At 38.8% G+C, this 12,675-nt stretch overlaps 3 protein-coding genes across 3 annotated transcripts in view; 1 reads left to right on the top strand and 2 right to left on the bottom strand.

Annotated features, from left to right (window-relative positions):
• The window catches only part of LOC134678564 (uncharacterized), a 46,822-nt gene extending 43,122 nt beyond the window's left edge, over positions 1–3,700 (bottom strand). The window contains exon 1 of the mRNA XM_063537185.1: positions 2,875–3,700. Coding sequence (XP_063393255.1) covers positions 2,875–2,944 — 70 coding nt within the window. The 5' untranslated portion in view covers positions 2,945–3,700. The remainder of the gene's footprint in view (positions 1–2,874) is intronic.
• Positions 1–12,675, top strand: part of LOC134678556 (probable nucleoporin Nup54) — a 294,899-nt gene that overhangs the window by 88,292 nt on the left and 193,932 nt on the right. The window lies entirely within an intron of this gene.
• LOC134679495 (NEDD8-conjugating enzyme Ubc12) lies at positions 4,716–12,570 on the bottom strand. The gene is made up of 4 exons (XM_063538424.1): positions 12,300–12,570; positions 11,985–12,118; positions 9,580–9,747; positions 4,716–7,030 (listed from the first exon to the last, which is right to left on the bottom strand). The coding sequence occupies exons 1-4, from the start codon at positions 12,406–12,408 to the stop codon at positions 6,890–6,892; spliced, it is 552 nt and encodes a 183-aa protein (XP_063394494.1). The 5' UTR covers positions 12,409–12,570; the 3' UTR covers positions 4,716–6,889.

Genomic DNA, 12,675 nt, shown 5'->3' with positions numbered 1-12,675 from the left:
TTCTAGGGCGCCCTTAAGGATTTCCTTAATAGTTATTTGTTTTACAAGGGGGCAAAGTTATTGTTTAACCGCTCGTGCTAATATTGATACCCGAGCAGGCGAAATATTCCAAAATTGAACCACGAGCGTAGCGAGTGGTTTGGAAAATGGAATCTTGAGCGTTGCGAGGGTTTCAAAGCACGAGGGTTAAACAAAATTTGCCCCCGAGTGAAACACAAAATTTTTCACCACACCAACCCGAAGCAAATATTAAATGTTAAATATCAAACCAAATCCAAATGAATGTTATTAAATATTTATCATCCAAAATCATCATTTGAAAGTCAATTCTACCAGCAAACATAAGAAAACAACTCTAAATTTGCATTTGATTACTTTGCCTCAAATGTGAATAAAATGCAACTTTGCTATCAGTTTTTGAAGTGCAAAGTAAGTCTTTCCGAGCTGGTGTGGTGAAAAGAGAATTATGTGATATTTACGTTATAAATAAAATACAAAATAATAACTTTCTTAACGGTAGATTTGCAATTACATAATTGACTCAGTCCAGTACTTATTTCAATTTTTGGCTTTGAATACCTTACGTAGAGTCACCACACGGGATTGTTATGCCATTTGAGGTTCTTGCTAAATTGGAAGTTCTATAGCGTAAGTATTGAACAACCAATATAGCTAGGACCCTAAATAGCGCAACAATTGCGGAGCGTGTTGGTACGTACCGTCAGTATTAGGGTAATTAATAGTTATAGGTACCTATTGTGTAAAATGAGATTAATTAAGTAGGAGCAAGAGGAGATGAGATTAATTAAGTAGGAGCAAGAGGAGATGAGAGTAAAGATACTTGTACCTAGAATACCATGTAGAATGGGGACGAGTGCGAATCGGGAAACGCAGTGGCATGTGGAAGGGAGCGCGGGACCGCCGGCCATTGCCCCCAGTTGCAAGGCTTGCTTTTTTTGTGTCTGCTCCCTAAGTTAGAAGATACGGCTTCCGACTTATGTAGCCATAACCACCGGATCAACTACTTACTCAAGTTCCATTTCATATTTCATTGCGTCTTTAATTTATGGGTATACCTATTGAATTACAATCTCGAACTTCTCGAAAATATAATAACGTTTTATTACAGAGTTTATTATGAATCTCAAGCAGTTTTATCTCTTACGACACCGACGTTCTTTGAGGGGTGAGTCGTCGTACTAAATGTATGCTTTTATTTAATAAAAGTTACTACTCGTAATGTAATTTTACTCATTGGGTAACGCACTTTCGATATCAATTGGAAGTTTTCTGATATCTGTTATATTTACGCAATTATCGCCTGGCTACACTTAACGATTACCCCCTGTATAATATTAATAAAATTAGTACTGTAAAGAAGTAACTTATAGGTACAGTAGAGTCCGGTTAGTACGACTCCGCATATAACAACCAACCGCTTATAGCGACGTAAGTATAGGCACTTGTTTGGTTTTAGTACAAGCTACTATGAAAGCACAACCGTTTATAACGACTCCGCTTATAACGACCGATCGCTTTTAACGACGGAAATTGACTCAAAATCCGTCCGTCAAGTCCGGTTACAACGACGAGCGACGTAGTTTTTACAAATAAATTGTTGGTAAGAAGCTTACTCCGTCCCGCGCACCCAACTCTCCTCCCCTTTTTGCATATAGGGAGCGATGAAATAGATAGTCATGCGACTTTTCGTAATCTTGCAAACTAAATAAAACAATTCCCATTATTCGATTGAGCTTAAACTTCACACACATAATAAAAAGAAATAAGATAAATAAGAAATAATTATGTAAGCTGGGTGACTATGCAATATTTTGGTAGGTACCTTCGAGCTGATATGTCGATGGGACACAGGAGGTGGCCACAGGAACTATGTGATAAAACAACGTCATCTTGATTAGATCCCCAAGAATTACGACGTTTTATTTTACGGGATTCGAGTAATTTGCGGATGACGAGTGAGTACGCGTACCTTGATGAAAAGTGGCTTCTTCTAAACACACAAGTCTCTCCATTTAAGCCAAGGTGTCGTAATACTAACGTAAATATATATTTTAAAAGAAATGTTTTATTTCTTTGATTGTCGCATAAGTATTAATAAATACAAAATGATGTAATTATTTTGATTAAAAAATATTTTGAAATTGGCGGCTCGTTTTGTACGACGTCCGGTTAGTACGACGTAATATCAGCGGTCCCTTGGGTGTCGTTATAACCGGACTCTACTGTATATACATTATTTCCCAAAACCAGCTTTGTTTAAATTCTTAAAAGGATGTTTGTTGTTGACTCATAGCGGTCGGTTGCCTGTAGTGGCGCCGTGGACATGCCCCTCTTACTCATCCTTTCAGTAATTTCAGTCTTTGTTTACTATTTCCAGTGACCTCATTATTTACGTTCAGTTTGCTGAAAGATGCAGCGTCTATATGGGTCGGCGGTGTTCGGATGATTTATGAACTAGGTGCATGAACCGAGTTGAACTCTTAGACTGACTTCTAAATAATGTGCGGTCTTTGAACTCGAGCGGGATGAACGCGAGCGCAATTTGTGTTGGACGTTAATCAAATCGTAGCAGGTAGGGAGTCTCGGGGCACAGCTGTCGCTTCGTAAGCACGCAATGTTGCGCGAGATCTGGTCCGCCAGCTTTTTTAATATAATAATAAGGATGCGCGCGCAGGTAACAAACGTTTCGCCTTCGCTTTGTCGTTTGTGTAGGTAAGTAAAGAATTGGGATCGACCGTTATATTTGTAGTGAGATTTAGGTAGCGGTCTGTTTCGACGCTGACCGTGTTTAACAAAGTGAATGCGCTCGGTCGGTGGCGGTGACAATGAGCAAGCGAAAGTAAGAAGGCTCACCTATGTGCGCCAGGTCGATGATGGGGATCTCGCAGCGCGCGAGCAGCGTCTCCTCCTGCGTGGCTGCCATCGCTGCTGAGAGTGCTGCTGCTGCCCTGCTGTGCCGCGAGTGCTGCGCGCTCCGTCGCCCTCGCCCGCTGATAACGCGCCCGCTTCTTATCACTCGACTCCCACAGTAATTAGCAATTAGCGATCGCGACACCGAACGATAATAGAGAAACGATAGATAAGCACTTAGACTATCGTACGGTAACCGGTACGTTAAAGTTTATTGAAGTTATGAATGGTCTTTTGATTACCCCTAGTATAGAAGCGTTCAGAACTCATTTGCATAACCTTGTAGTTCCTGCTCGAGGCGTTCTGCGATCTGACGTAGCAGCAATATGCTATACTGACTTGACACATTAAAAATTGGTTTTCGTAGCTCTCTCACAGTAAAGTAAATATGTTAGGAAACGTCGCTCCCGCGTGTGCAACCGACGCCGTTGCGCCCCCCGTCCCTCACAGCTGGCGCGTTTCGAATGTCTCTCGTCGAATAAACTGGCTCACCGTGCGCGATGAGCGTTACCCTGGCGTCCGATGTCGGCTCTCACTTGTATATCATCGCGCAGACTTTCGCAACCGAGTGGTGTAATCGAAACACCTATGCTTTGAACACGCCGCAGTGTGGAGAGAGCGTGTGGTGAGCGAGCGCGAGCACGAGTGCGTGGTGCGGCCAACGGCGAGAGTGACACTGACGGTGGTGAGCGGTGCGAGGCTCGGGCTGACTCACGCCGCGCGGACTGCCAGGCGGAAAGAGACTGTCACTCGCCTGTAGCTCGCTTCAAGGCCTATGGATAGAGGCTCACTTCGCGTTGCTCGCTCCGTCTGTCCCCCTTGTACTGTTTTTGTTATTTTTTCCATCTCGCTTCCCCCGTGTTCGCGCCGGCGAAACTACATACAATTTGCTTCTAATATACTACATACAATTTGTTTCTAGGTTAAAAAAGGTGTTTGACTGACAAGACATCAATTAGCTCCTTTTTTCAAACTGTCACAACGATTAGCCACTGTGGAGTTTATATGAAACAAACATGTACAAACAGCAACACTCCTAGCTGTAGGTACATCGGTGGGCCTTATTACAAAAGACATAAGGTCCACCGATGTACAGTTAACAGTGACGGCAATGGTACCTAACCCATGTAACGGTCAAGTTACCTCTCTACTAAAGAACTAGAACATATAAAGATGTTTCTAGTTCTTTCCGATTTATTAACCCTTAGTATGTATAAGCACTGATCAGTGCAAACGAATTTAAACCTATTGTACTAAACAAAGGATTTAGATTTGTGCGCACATAGAAATTGTCTAAAAATAAACGTGGTTTACGTTTTTTACATTATTTTTTAGTACTTTATTGGTGTTTTCCCATCTGTCCCCGCATTAGTTACGTGGAGCGGGCACAGACGGGAACGATTCCTTATCATGATATGTGCCTGCCTGGGCCTGCTGTTCCCATCTATGCCCGCCGTCGGGGACCATATATTGCTAATAGCAGCTAATAGTCTCCTTCCTATCTTGGATGGAAATGAATCTGGGTAGGTAGGTACCTATTCCTATAAAAGTGACAGGTGCGGACACAGATGGGAATGACACTGCTTTATTTCGTTTACAGTGCATTATTCGAATCACCCTCTTCTTAGTAATAAATACACATGTGTTTGTTTTAGCGTTTGCCAACCTAATAAGCCCAAATGAGCGCCAAAAATCAGTTTACGACACATATAAATTTTCCTACATTTCAGTTACATATGAAGGGGTTTAATTACTTAAATAACTAAATGTAAACAACACGAAAATGCATTGCTAATAAATACAACTATATGTTTCACAGTTTATTCTCAAAAGTAATCTTAATATACATATACTTTACAGACCGAAACATTTACTATGTACTTATATTTTTGCTGTTCACATTTAGTTAGGTATTTTATTAATAGCAGTTATTTGAAAGGATTATCGTTACAAACAAAAAAGAAAACACATAAAGCTTGGGATAAATCCTATTGGAAAAAGTGATTTCTATTGAATTATGATTACAAAATTATACAAAACATTCATGACGTTACATTAAAATCTTAAAAAGTATTATATTTCTTAGTTGGATTTGCAGTTCACAACATATTTACTTAAAATGAGCAGCAATCGTCTCGTCAGTGTACCCTTCAGCACTTTCTATTGAACTTTTTATTAAAAATCCAATGTCAAGTTGTCTAGAAACAAATACATATAACTCAAATCTAAAGAGACAACTAGAGTTACAACCAAAGGTTACAACCGTACATTATTATAATCGAGAAATAGTATAATATTTTTGGTCTAGACAAGTGAATAGCATTATTGATGTAGGAAACGTTAATGGCCGGCTTTTAGGCGGTATAACAATACGTCGGTGTATAGGACGTCATACACATTTTCAGACCTCAAAGTTAAATGGACACGTTCTTTTATCAAAATGCTATGCTAGAAAAATGTAGGTATCCATATCTTGCACGTCTGAAAATGGACAGACTTTCAGTTTTAAGGTGTACTTGATGGATTATAATTCACATGCACCTTACTTCAAATATTTATACCAGCTTTGATAAATCGATGAACAAGCAAAATCGAAATCGATTCCTAAAAATACATAGTGATTATGATAACTGGTACATTAAGTGCATAACTCCGTATTTATTTGCACACTCGTACAAGTGGCGTAGCGAATAGAGAACATGAGTGTATAAACGCAGAAAAAAGTGCCTCCGTCCTCTTACTTGTAGGTAATTGGCCCCGCAACTTACATAAATACGGGTTAGAATTTTGAGATCGTATACATGCTGTTACATCAGTAATTGTCTCTATTTTTCTCCCGCCAGATTTGATGAATCCACCGGTACACGTCTAACCGAAAAAGTAGATAATAATCAATTATGTAGTAATTTACAGAGTATTTTACAGAACCCAATCAAGCAAACTGCTGCTAGTTTTCTCAAAAGCAGTCAGCGTCATATAGTAGGTAGCAACCAAAGTATTCAAATAGTTCGGTACACCATATGATTTGTATTTGAATACTTTGGATGCTACCTACTATATAACGCTGACTGTACCTAGCGAAGTAGCAGTTGAACCCTGACATTTTATATATAACTATCATAATTTAGAAACCAAAGGGCAGTTTTCTTATTCAGAGTTTATTATAAAACACTGCAGAGGCGAGTGCACCAAGGTGCTTCATTCCAAAATAATAATAAAATAAACTAGATGTAATATTTAGTTCTTTATGTACACTGAGGCAGGCACCCAATTCATCTCTAAAAGGCAAAAAAAAATCGCTCTTCCCACTTGGTGCCCAAACTTTTCCATGGCTAAAACAATTAATTGCGTACGCCTAGATTCGCGACAAACAATGTCGGTCTTTCTATAACCACAGACAACTGCACTCTTATAGAGGGTTATATACGGATGCCAATAAGATTTTGTCTGCTAACGATTTACAGTCCACAATTACAGTTCTGTGTAGAGTCATCTGTTCCATTAAAACGGTTCCACAAAATCTTATCGGTATGATACGTGCGAGGATGGCATGATCGAGTTTATGGCCGACATAAGGCATTTGTCCCTCTTGCACTTTCGTTCATACTCGTCAGTTAGAGAAGATTGCTCGCCAAAGGACACAAACGCGGTCATGCTAGTTAGGTACATAATATCTAGTCTGTGGTGCGCGAGCGAGAATCAACATTTTGTGCTAGCAATCTATTGTTTAAGTAATAATTTAATTTTATCATCTGTATAAACACTGAAGTCAAATTAAAAAGCGTAAAAAGCATGCAGCTACAGCGCCACGAGTATTTCAAATTATACATGTCAAGTTTATTTGCATTCATAAGACCGGTTTAGCTAAAACACTGACCTATGTGATAATATAGCGTGATGTAATTTTCTAAAGAAATAAAAAATGCTTTGTTGAGGGTGTTCACAGCTGGTTCGTGGGTCACTTGAGGCAGCGCTCGAAGTAGGAGGAGCCGACGTAGCCGCCCCGCATGGCGCGCTGCACGTGCTGCTCGAACAACCGCCTGTTGCTCTGCAGCTCGTCTGCCGCCTCCTTGTTCAGTGGGTCCTCTGGATTGGGTTCCTGGGGAATACCAACTGGTTAGGAAGCACTAGGGAAAATAACAGTCATTTATAAAAAATATCCATAAAATTTAGGAAGTCTCTAGCTAATATGCTAGTCCTTGCTAATTGAGATTAATCCAGCCTAGGCTAGGCTGCGATGTGCCCAGTGCGCCTTTGTAGCGTGTACGAGGGCGGGATGATAAGTTTCCGAAACGGCACAGAAATAAGACAATATATATAAATGTTATATTTTATTTTTCAACGTAGGTCCCTTCTGAGTCCACGCACTTGGCCCAACGTTTCTCCAAGGCTATTATCCCATTTCTAAAAAACGATTCTTCGAGTCCCTCAAAATACCTATTAACAGCTTCTATGACTTCAGAGTTCGACGAAAATTTTTGTCCGCCTAGCCACTTTTTGAGATTTGGGAACAAATGGAAGTCGCAAGGGGCCAAATCTGGTGAATACGGGGGATGAGGTAACAATTCGTAGTGCAAATCTTCGATTTTAGCCATTGCAATTTTAGCCGTGTGAACAGGGGCGTTATCCTGATGGAGTAAAATTTTTTTCTTATTTAAATGAGGCCTTTTCTCTTTGATTGCGTTATCGAGGTTTTGTAGCAGATCAGCATAATATTGGGCGTTAATGGTTCTTCCCTTTTGAAGGTAATCCACGAAAACCAGTCCTTTGGAATCCCAAAATACGGTTGCCATTACTTTACCGGCTGACAAAACCACTTTTGCTTTCTTAGGGGCAGGTTCACCCCGATTTGTCCACTGCCTAGACTGTTCTTTTGTCTCAGGCGTGTAGTGGTGGATCCACGTCTCGTCAACCGTTATGTAGCGACGTAAAAACTCGTTAGGATTATGCCTGTACTTCTTCAAACACTCCGTCGAAACATCCTTGCGGGTTAGTTTTTGCTCGTCTGTTAAGAGACGCGGCACCCAACGAGCACAGAGCTTGTTCATTTCCAAGTGTTGGTGCAAAATGTTAAAAACACGTTCTTTTGAAATGTTTACCATCTCTGCTATTTCCACCAACTTCACACGGCGATCATCCAATACAATTTTTTTTACTTTGTTGATAATTTCCGGAGTCGTTACCTCATTGGGCCGTCCGCTGCGGGGAGCATCTGTACAGCTCTGCCGACCACGTCTGAAGTCGACAACCCAAGTGTGAACTGTGCTTAAAGAAGGCGAAGAAGATCCTAAAACGCGATCCAGTTTGGTTTTAATTTGTGTTGCAGTTTTGCCTTTCAAAACATAAAACTTAATTACCGCACGCACTTCCGATTTTTCCATTTTCACGAAAATGAATACAGTTTTTCTTTAGGTCGCTTTAATATATTATTATTTATATTATAAAAACTTGATATTGCTTCCGCATTAACGTAAAAGCCAAGAGGTTAGAATGACATTATTACTTTTTTAATTATATTTTTTTTAATCTTTCATTTCGGAGACTTACCAGCCAGCCCTCGTATTGTTACTTGTTAGAAAAGTTGTGATGCTAGATTTAATTATAAGCACATATTTATTTAGGAGGATTTGTTTTTTGCATGCCCAAGGTAAAATGCTAATGACGTAGATTTGCAGGCAAACAAGGAAATACATACAATTGATGTACCTACTACTTGTCGCCTGTTTGAGCTAGGCAACACATGCAAATCGTCTACACAGTTAACTGTCAATAAGAGGGGTCGGCGTTAAGAGATGAGAGTTAACCTCGTTAAAGTTAAGGATTGGAAGTGGAGGGGTTGGGTGTTGAGGGATATGAGAGTAAGAGTTGTGAGGACGGGGTTGGGGGTAATTGGGGGTTCAGAGATCAGGGGTTGAAGGGGTTTCGGAGGTTCCGGGCCTGAGCCACGCCGTACTGTCGGCAAAATAGTGTTGTTTTTTATTTAGTTTATGAAATGGATATGTATGTTAGTCTATAAGGAGTATAAGGTATATGTAATATGGCCCTTGATAAATAAATTAAGTATAAGAGGGGTAAGGGCGGCGGGGCAGAGGATGGATTTAGTGACAGGAATGGTTACCTAGAAGGACTCGAGGAAAACCCTGAATATTTAGGAAAGTTTACGAATTCAGTTATGAACATACAAGTATGTTCTTTATTCATGCGTCACGCGTTACTCGTAAGCTCTCAACAATTTCTTTCCATTTCTTTGGTTTCTGTATTCTATGTATTGTGGGGGCAAATAAAAAAAAATGCAGAACAAATGGTCGACCTCCCACACCAATTTTGAATTTCACTCTATTGACAAATTGGTTGGACTATATAGGCTATTGGCGTTATTCATAAACGCGTTACTGGCACAGAATAAATAATAGTACTAGGTACAGAAGACTCACTTTCTAACAAAACCCGTCTGTTACGATGACAGGTATGGCCAATAGGTGGCGACAGCGCCACGCGCGGCTTATGGCCAGCCACCAAAATTGGTGTGGAACGGATGTACTTTCTGACATTTTGAATTATGTATTTGTAAGAAAGGGATAAATATTTAACTAAATCAGGCACATAACGTTTTATGAATAAGGGGGTATTAAAACAAGCTTCACTTACCAGGAATAAGTATTGCAGTCCATAGACTATGGAGTTGACTGTCAGCACTGGTTTCCAGTCTTCCCTTAGTATGTTGAGGCAGACATTTCCTTCAAGGTCTATGTTAGGATGGTATACGGCAGTCTCACATTTCACCTTGGGAGGTTCGTGAGGATAGTTTGGTCCTACCTGTAAGGAATGGAATACATAAATTAGTACAGAACAGATGGAAACGTTAGAACTTAGATGTCTCAGATTTCCTGGTGCCAACTGGGCACAAAGGAGTAGGGGAGTAGACCTACTCCACACTAAAAATATACATATATACATGAAAGTGCTTGTTTGCTACTTTTGAATCTGAAACTACTCAGTAATAAATACCATTTGTAATGTCCTGTATGTATTCGTAATTTCTAATGTAATGTGGGTAATCACTGTCCCCAATTTTTAGTTGTCATTTAACCAAAGGGGAAAGTAGGTATATATACTTAGGCCATACTGAAAATTCCTGGAGTGACCACTTAGATAAAATCTCATATATCAGAATCCAGAAACATTCAGTATACACACGGCTGTGCAAGACAGGACGTATCGTGAGCATATGTTGCCATTACTACTTCTTCACTACATGGTAGGTCAGCTATAAATTAGAGTAAAGAACAGGTCCAAGCCTTGCGGGACTTGCGGAGGAAGAGACATTGATGTTGTACACCTGAGATACTTCATAACCAAATTTAACCACGTATTTTCTGTATTGTTTGTTCAATCATGATCTTAATACAACGTAAAATGAGTTTGGTAATACCATTTTCATTTTATGCAACAGTCCATCATGCCAGACCTTATCAAATGCTTGCTGGATATCTAGAAATACAGTGGCACAGTATTCTTTTATTCCAAAGATTGTTTTGTCTCAACCCAACAAAGTTTATAACTAAGCGGACATATTCAAAAAAATTCTGTGTTGTTTACCACATGGTGACTTGACAGAAAAATTAGTTATATAAAATGTTGCATCATCATAATAACAAACAATAATAAATTAGCTTAACTTGAAGTTAAGATTTTTCTCCAGGAATTCAACAAAAGCTATTCAGTCGTTTTGGTGATTGTATAAGGTTAAAATGAAATGAAATGATTGTATAATGTTAAATCTGGCTCTCTGTAAATGGCAGTTCTACTAAATGTACATATAATATTGTCTATTATCAATCACTGTTGGTGAGTGATCAGTTGTTGAATCCAGGCAGCTTTCAACATCATATGTATCTGCAAGTCCCTTATTGATTAAAAAAGTCTAACCAGTTAGGAATTTTGTTTCAGTCAATGTGTTGGTTTGCCCGTTGACAAATATGAAATACAAAGTAATTAGCCATGATCCCCAATCTGTTTACTGTTCCAGTCTCGTCCTCAAATGTATTTGTCTCCGAGGGTCAGAAAATATTTTTTAAACATTTCATGAGATATTGTGTCTTGTTGGACAGTAAACAGTACTAACATTATTAGATCAATTTTTGTCTTCTATTGTAATTGTTGTGGCTTGTAGGTAATCCTCTCAGAGCTGATGGTACATATATGTCTTAGATATATGTAATGTTTGATATGTGTCTTTTTCAACATGGCTGACCCACCATGGGAGCTGCCATCGGGATGGTTAATGCAGTCATCATAATTCTGAATTAGAAAGGTTTCTCTGTAGTTAAGGATCTGTCAGACATTACCATAATATCGATTATGTTGCTCTTAAAGAGGACTTCAAGCTAATTTTTTATAGGAGCTATGTCAGCTATGCCATTTGCATTCCATGCTCCCCTGCATATAAGTCTTTTTGTCATTGTTAGTAATGTGGTGATGAGGTTTATAAGTGTCCCCATTCTTATAACTAATAAATCTATTGTTTGTGTTTGTTTGCTAATTACATTACATCTAATGAAGTAGTTTCATACTCATTACTAGGTTGGCTATCAATCTGGGCTGAATATGATGTTGAGCAAACTGTTATGCCAGTAGTCTTCTAGGACTTGCCTTTTTTGTCTACTTCTTGGTAAAATCATTACATTAATAAATAAATTGGGCAAAGTTGGACACTAACTTCAAAGTTAGGAGTCCCCACAGCCGACAATTTTGCCAGCACTCATTTTCAATGAATTGCAACATTGATAATGGGGATTATTTATTACATATGATTAACCCTAGTTAGTCATTCTTTCCTTCTAATTGTCTACTTATCTTTCTTTCTGTTAATTCTGAATGTCATAATAGCAATGCAACATCTTCCAAGATTTTTTTATTTTTTGATCAATATTTTCTTACAAAAAGAGTAATTATAATAAGGTTTAGGATGTAATCAGCGATGAATTCATAAGAGTATAATAGTAATACCCACTTGTAAAAATCTGTGGTAGCATTTTTGACAGGAGACTTACCTTAAAACTAAATACAAATCTGCCTCCTCGATAGAAACCCTCATCAGGGCATATTATCAGTTTAAAATTGAGTAAATCATCTTGATCTGGAAACTCTGTACTGCAGGTCTTGGGTAAATTCAGCTCATTCAAATCTGTAAAGACATTAAAGTATATTGAAATGGAAAGGATTGTTTCAAGTAAAAATGACTGTATGCGACATGATTAGGTGATGCTGACGTAGGTTATAGCTCAGCGCGACTCATAATTTTTCAGCAATAGGTATACAATAGTGATTACTTTCAAGTTCATACGTCTTATTTTATGGTCTCTCACCTTTTGTAATTCGCAGCTGAGCTGCCGACGCTTTCTTTTGTGAACCACCAGCTCTCGCTGTACCCTCTTCATCTTTCTTTTGCTGTTTCAATGAAAAAAGTTTAATCATTGTCCTATTCTAATCGATATAATAGAAATTACAACGCGATTTATTTCACAAAGTATTTTTGTACACAGGACACAACTTTCTTGCGATTAGTAAAATAATAAATAATTATATTTTTCTGTAGATTTGATTGGTAACTAGCTAACGATGTTAAAAAGTATATTATAGACCAATCACAAACGAGTTGACGAGACAGTCGCTCAGACAATTTTAACCACAGATAGAATCAGATAGATTCCTGACTGACAAGTTATGTCCGCAGACTCACGA

The sequence above is a fragment of the Cydia fagiglandana genome, chromosome Z, assembly GCF_963556715.1.
Source record: "Cydia fagiglandana chromosome Z, ilCydFagi1.1, whole genome shotgun sequence".
Taxonomy (NCBI): Eukaryota; Metazoa; Arthropoda; class Insecta; order Lepidoptera; family Tortricidae; genus Cydia; species Cydia fagiglandana.
The sequence above is the reverse complement of the archived record's forward strand: the minus strand, read 5'-3'. Positions and strand labels throughout refer to the sequence as shown.

Bases quoted from the DNA above. Each gene is read 5' to 3' on its own strand.
- LOC134679495 (XM_063538424.1), bottom strand. From the start codon at position 12,408: ATGATTAAACTTTTTTCATTGAAACAGCAAAAGAAAGATGAAGAGGGT. The intron at 12,119-12,299 runs GTGAGAGACCAT...ATGTCTTTACAG, and splicing joins TCAGCTGCGAATTACAAAAG to ATTTGAATGAGCTGAATTTA. The intron at 9,748-11,984 runs GTAAGTCTCCTG...CATTCCTTACAG, and splicing joins GATTTGTATTTAGTTTTAAG to GTAGGACCAAACTATCCTCA.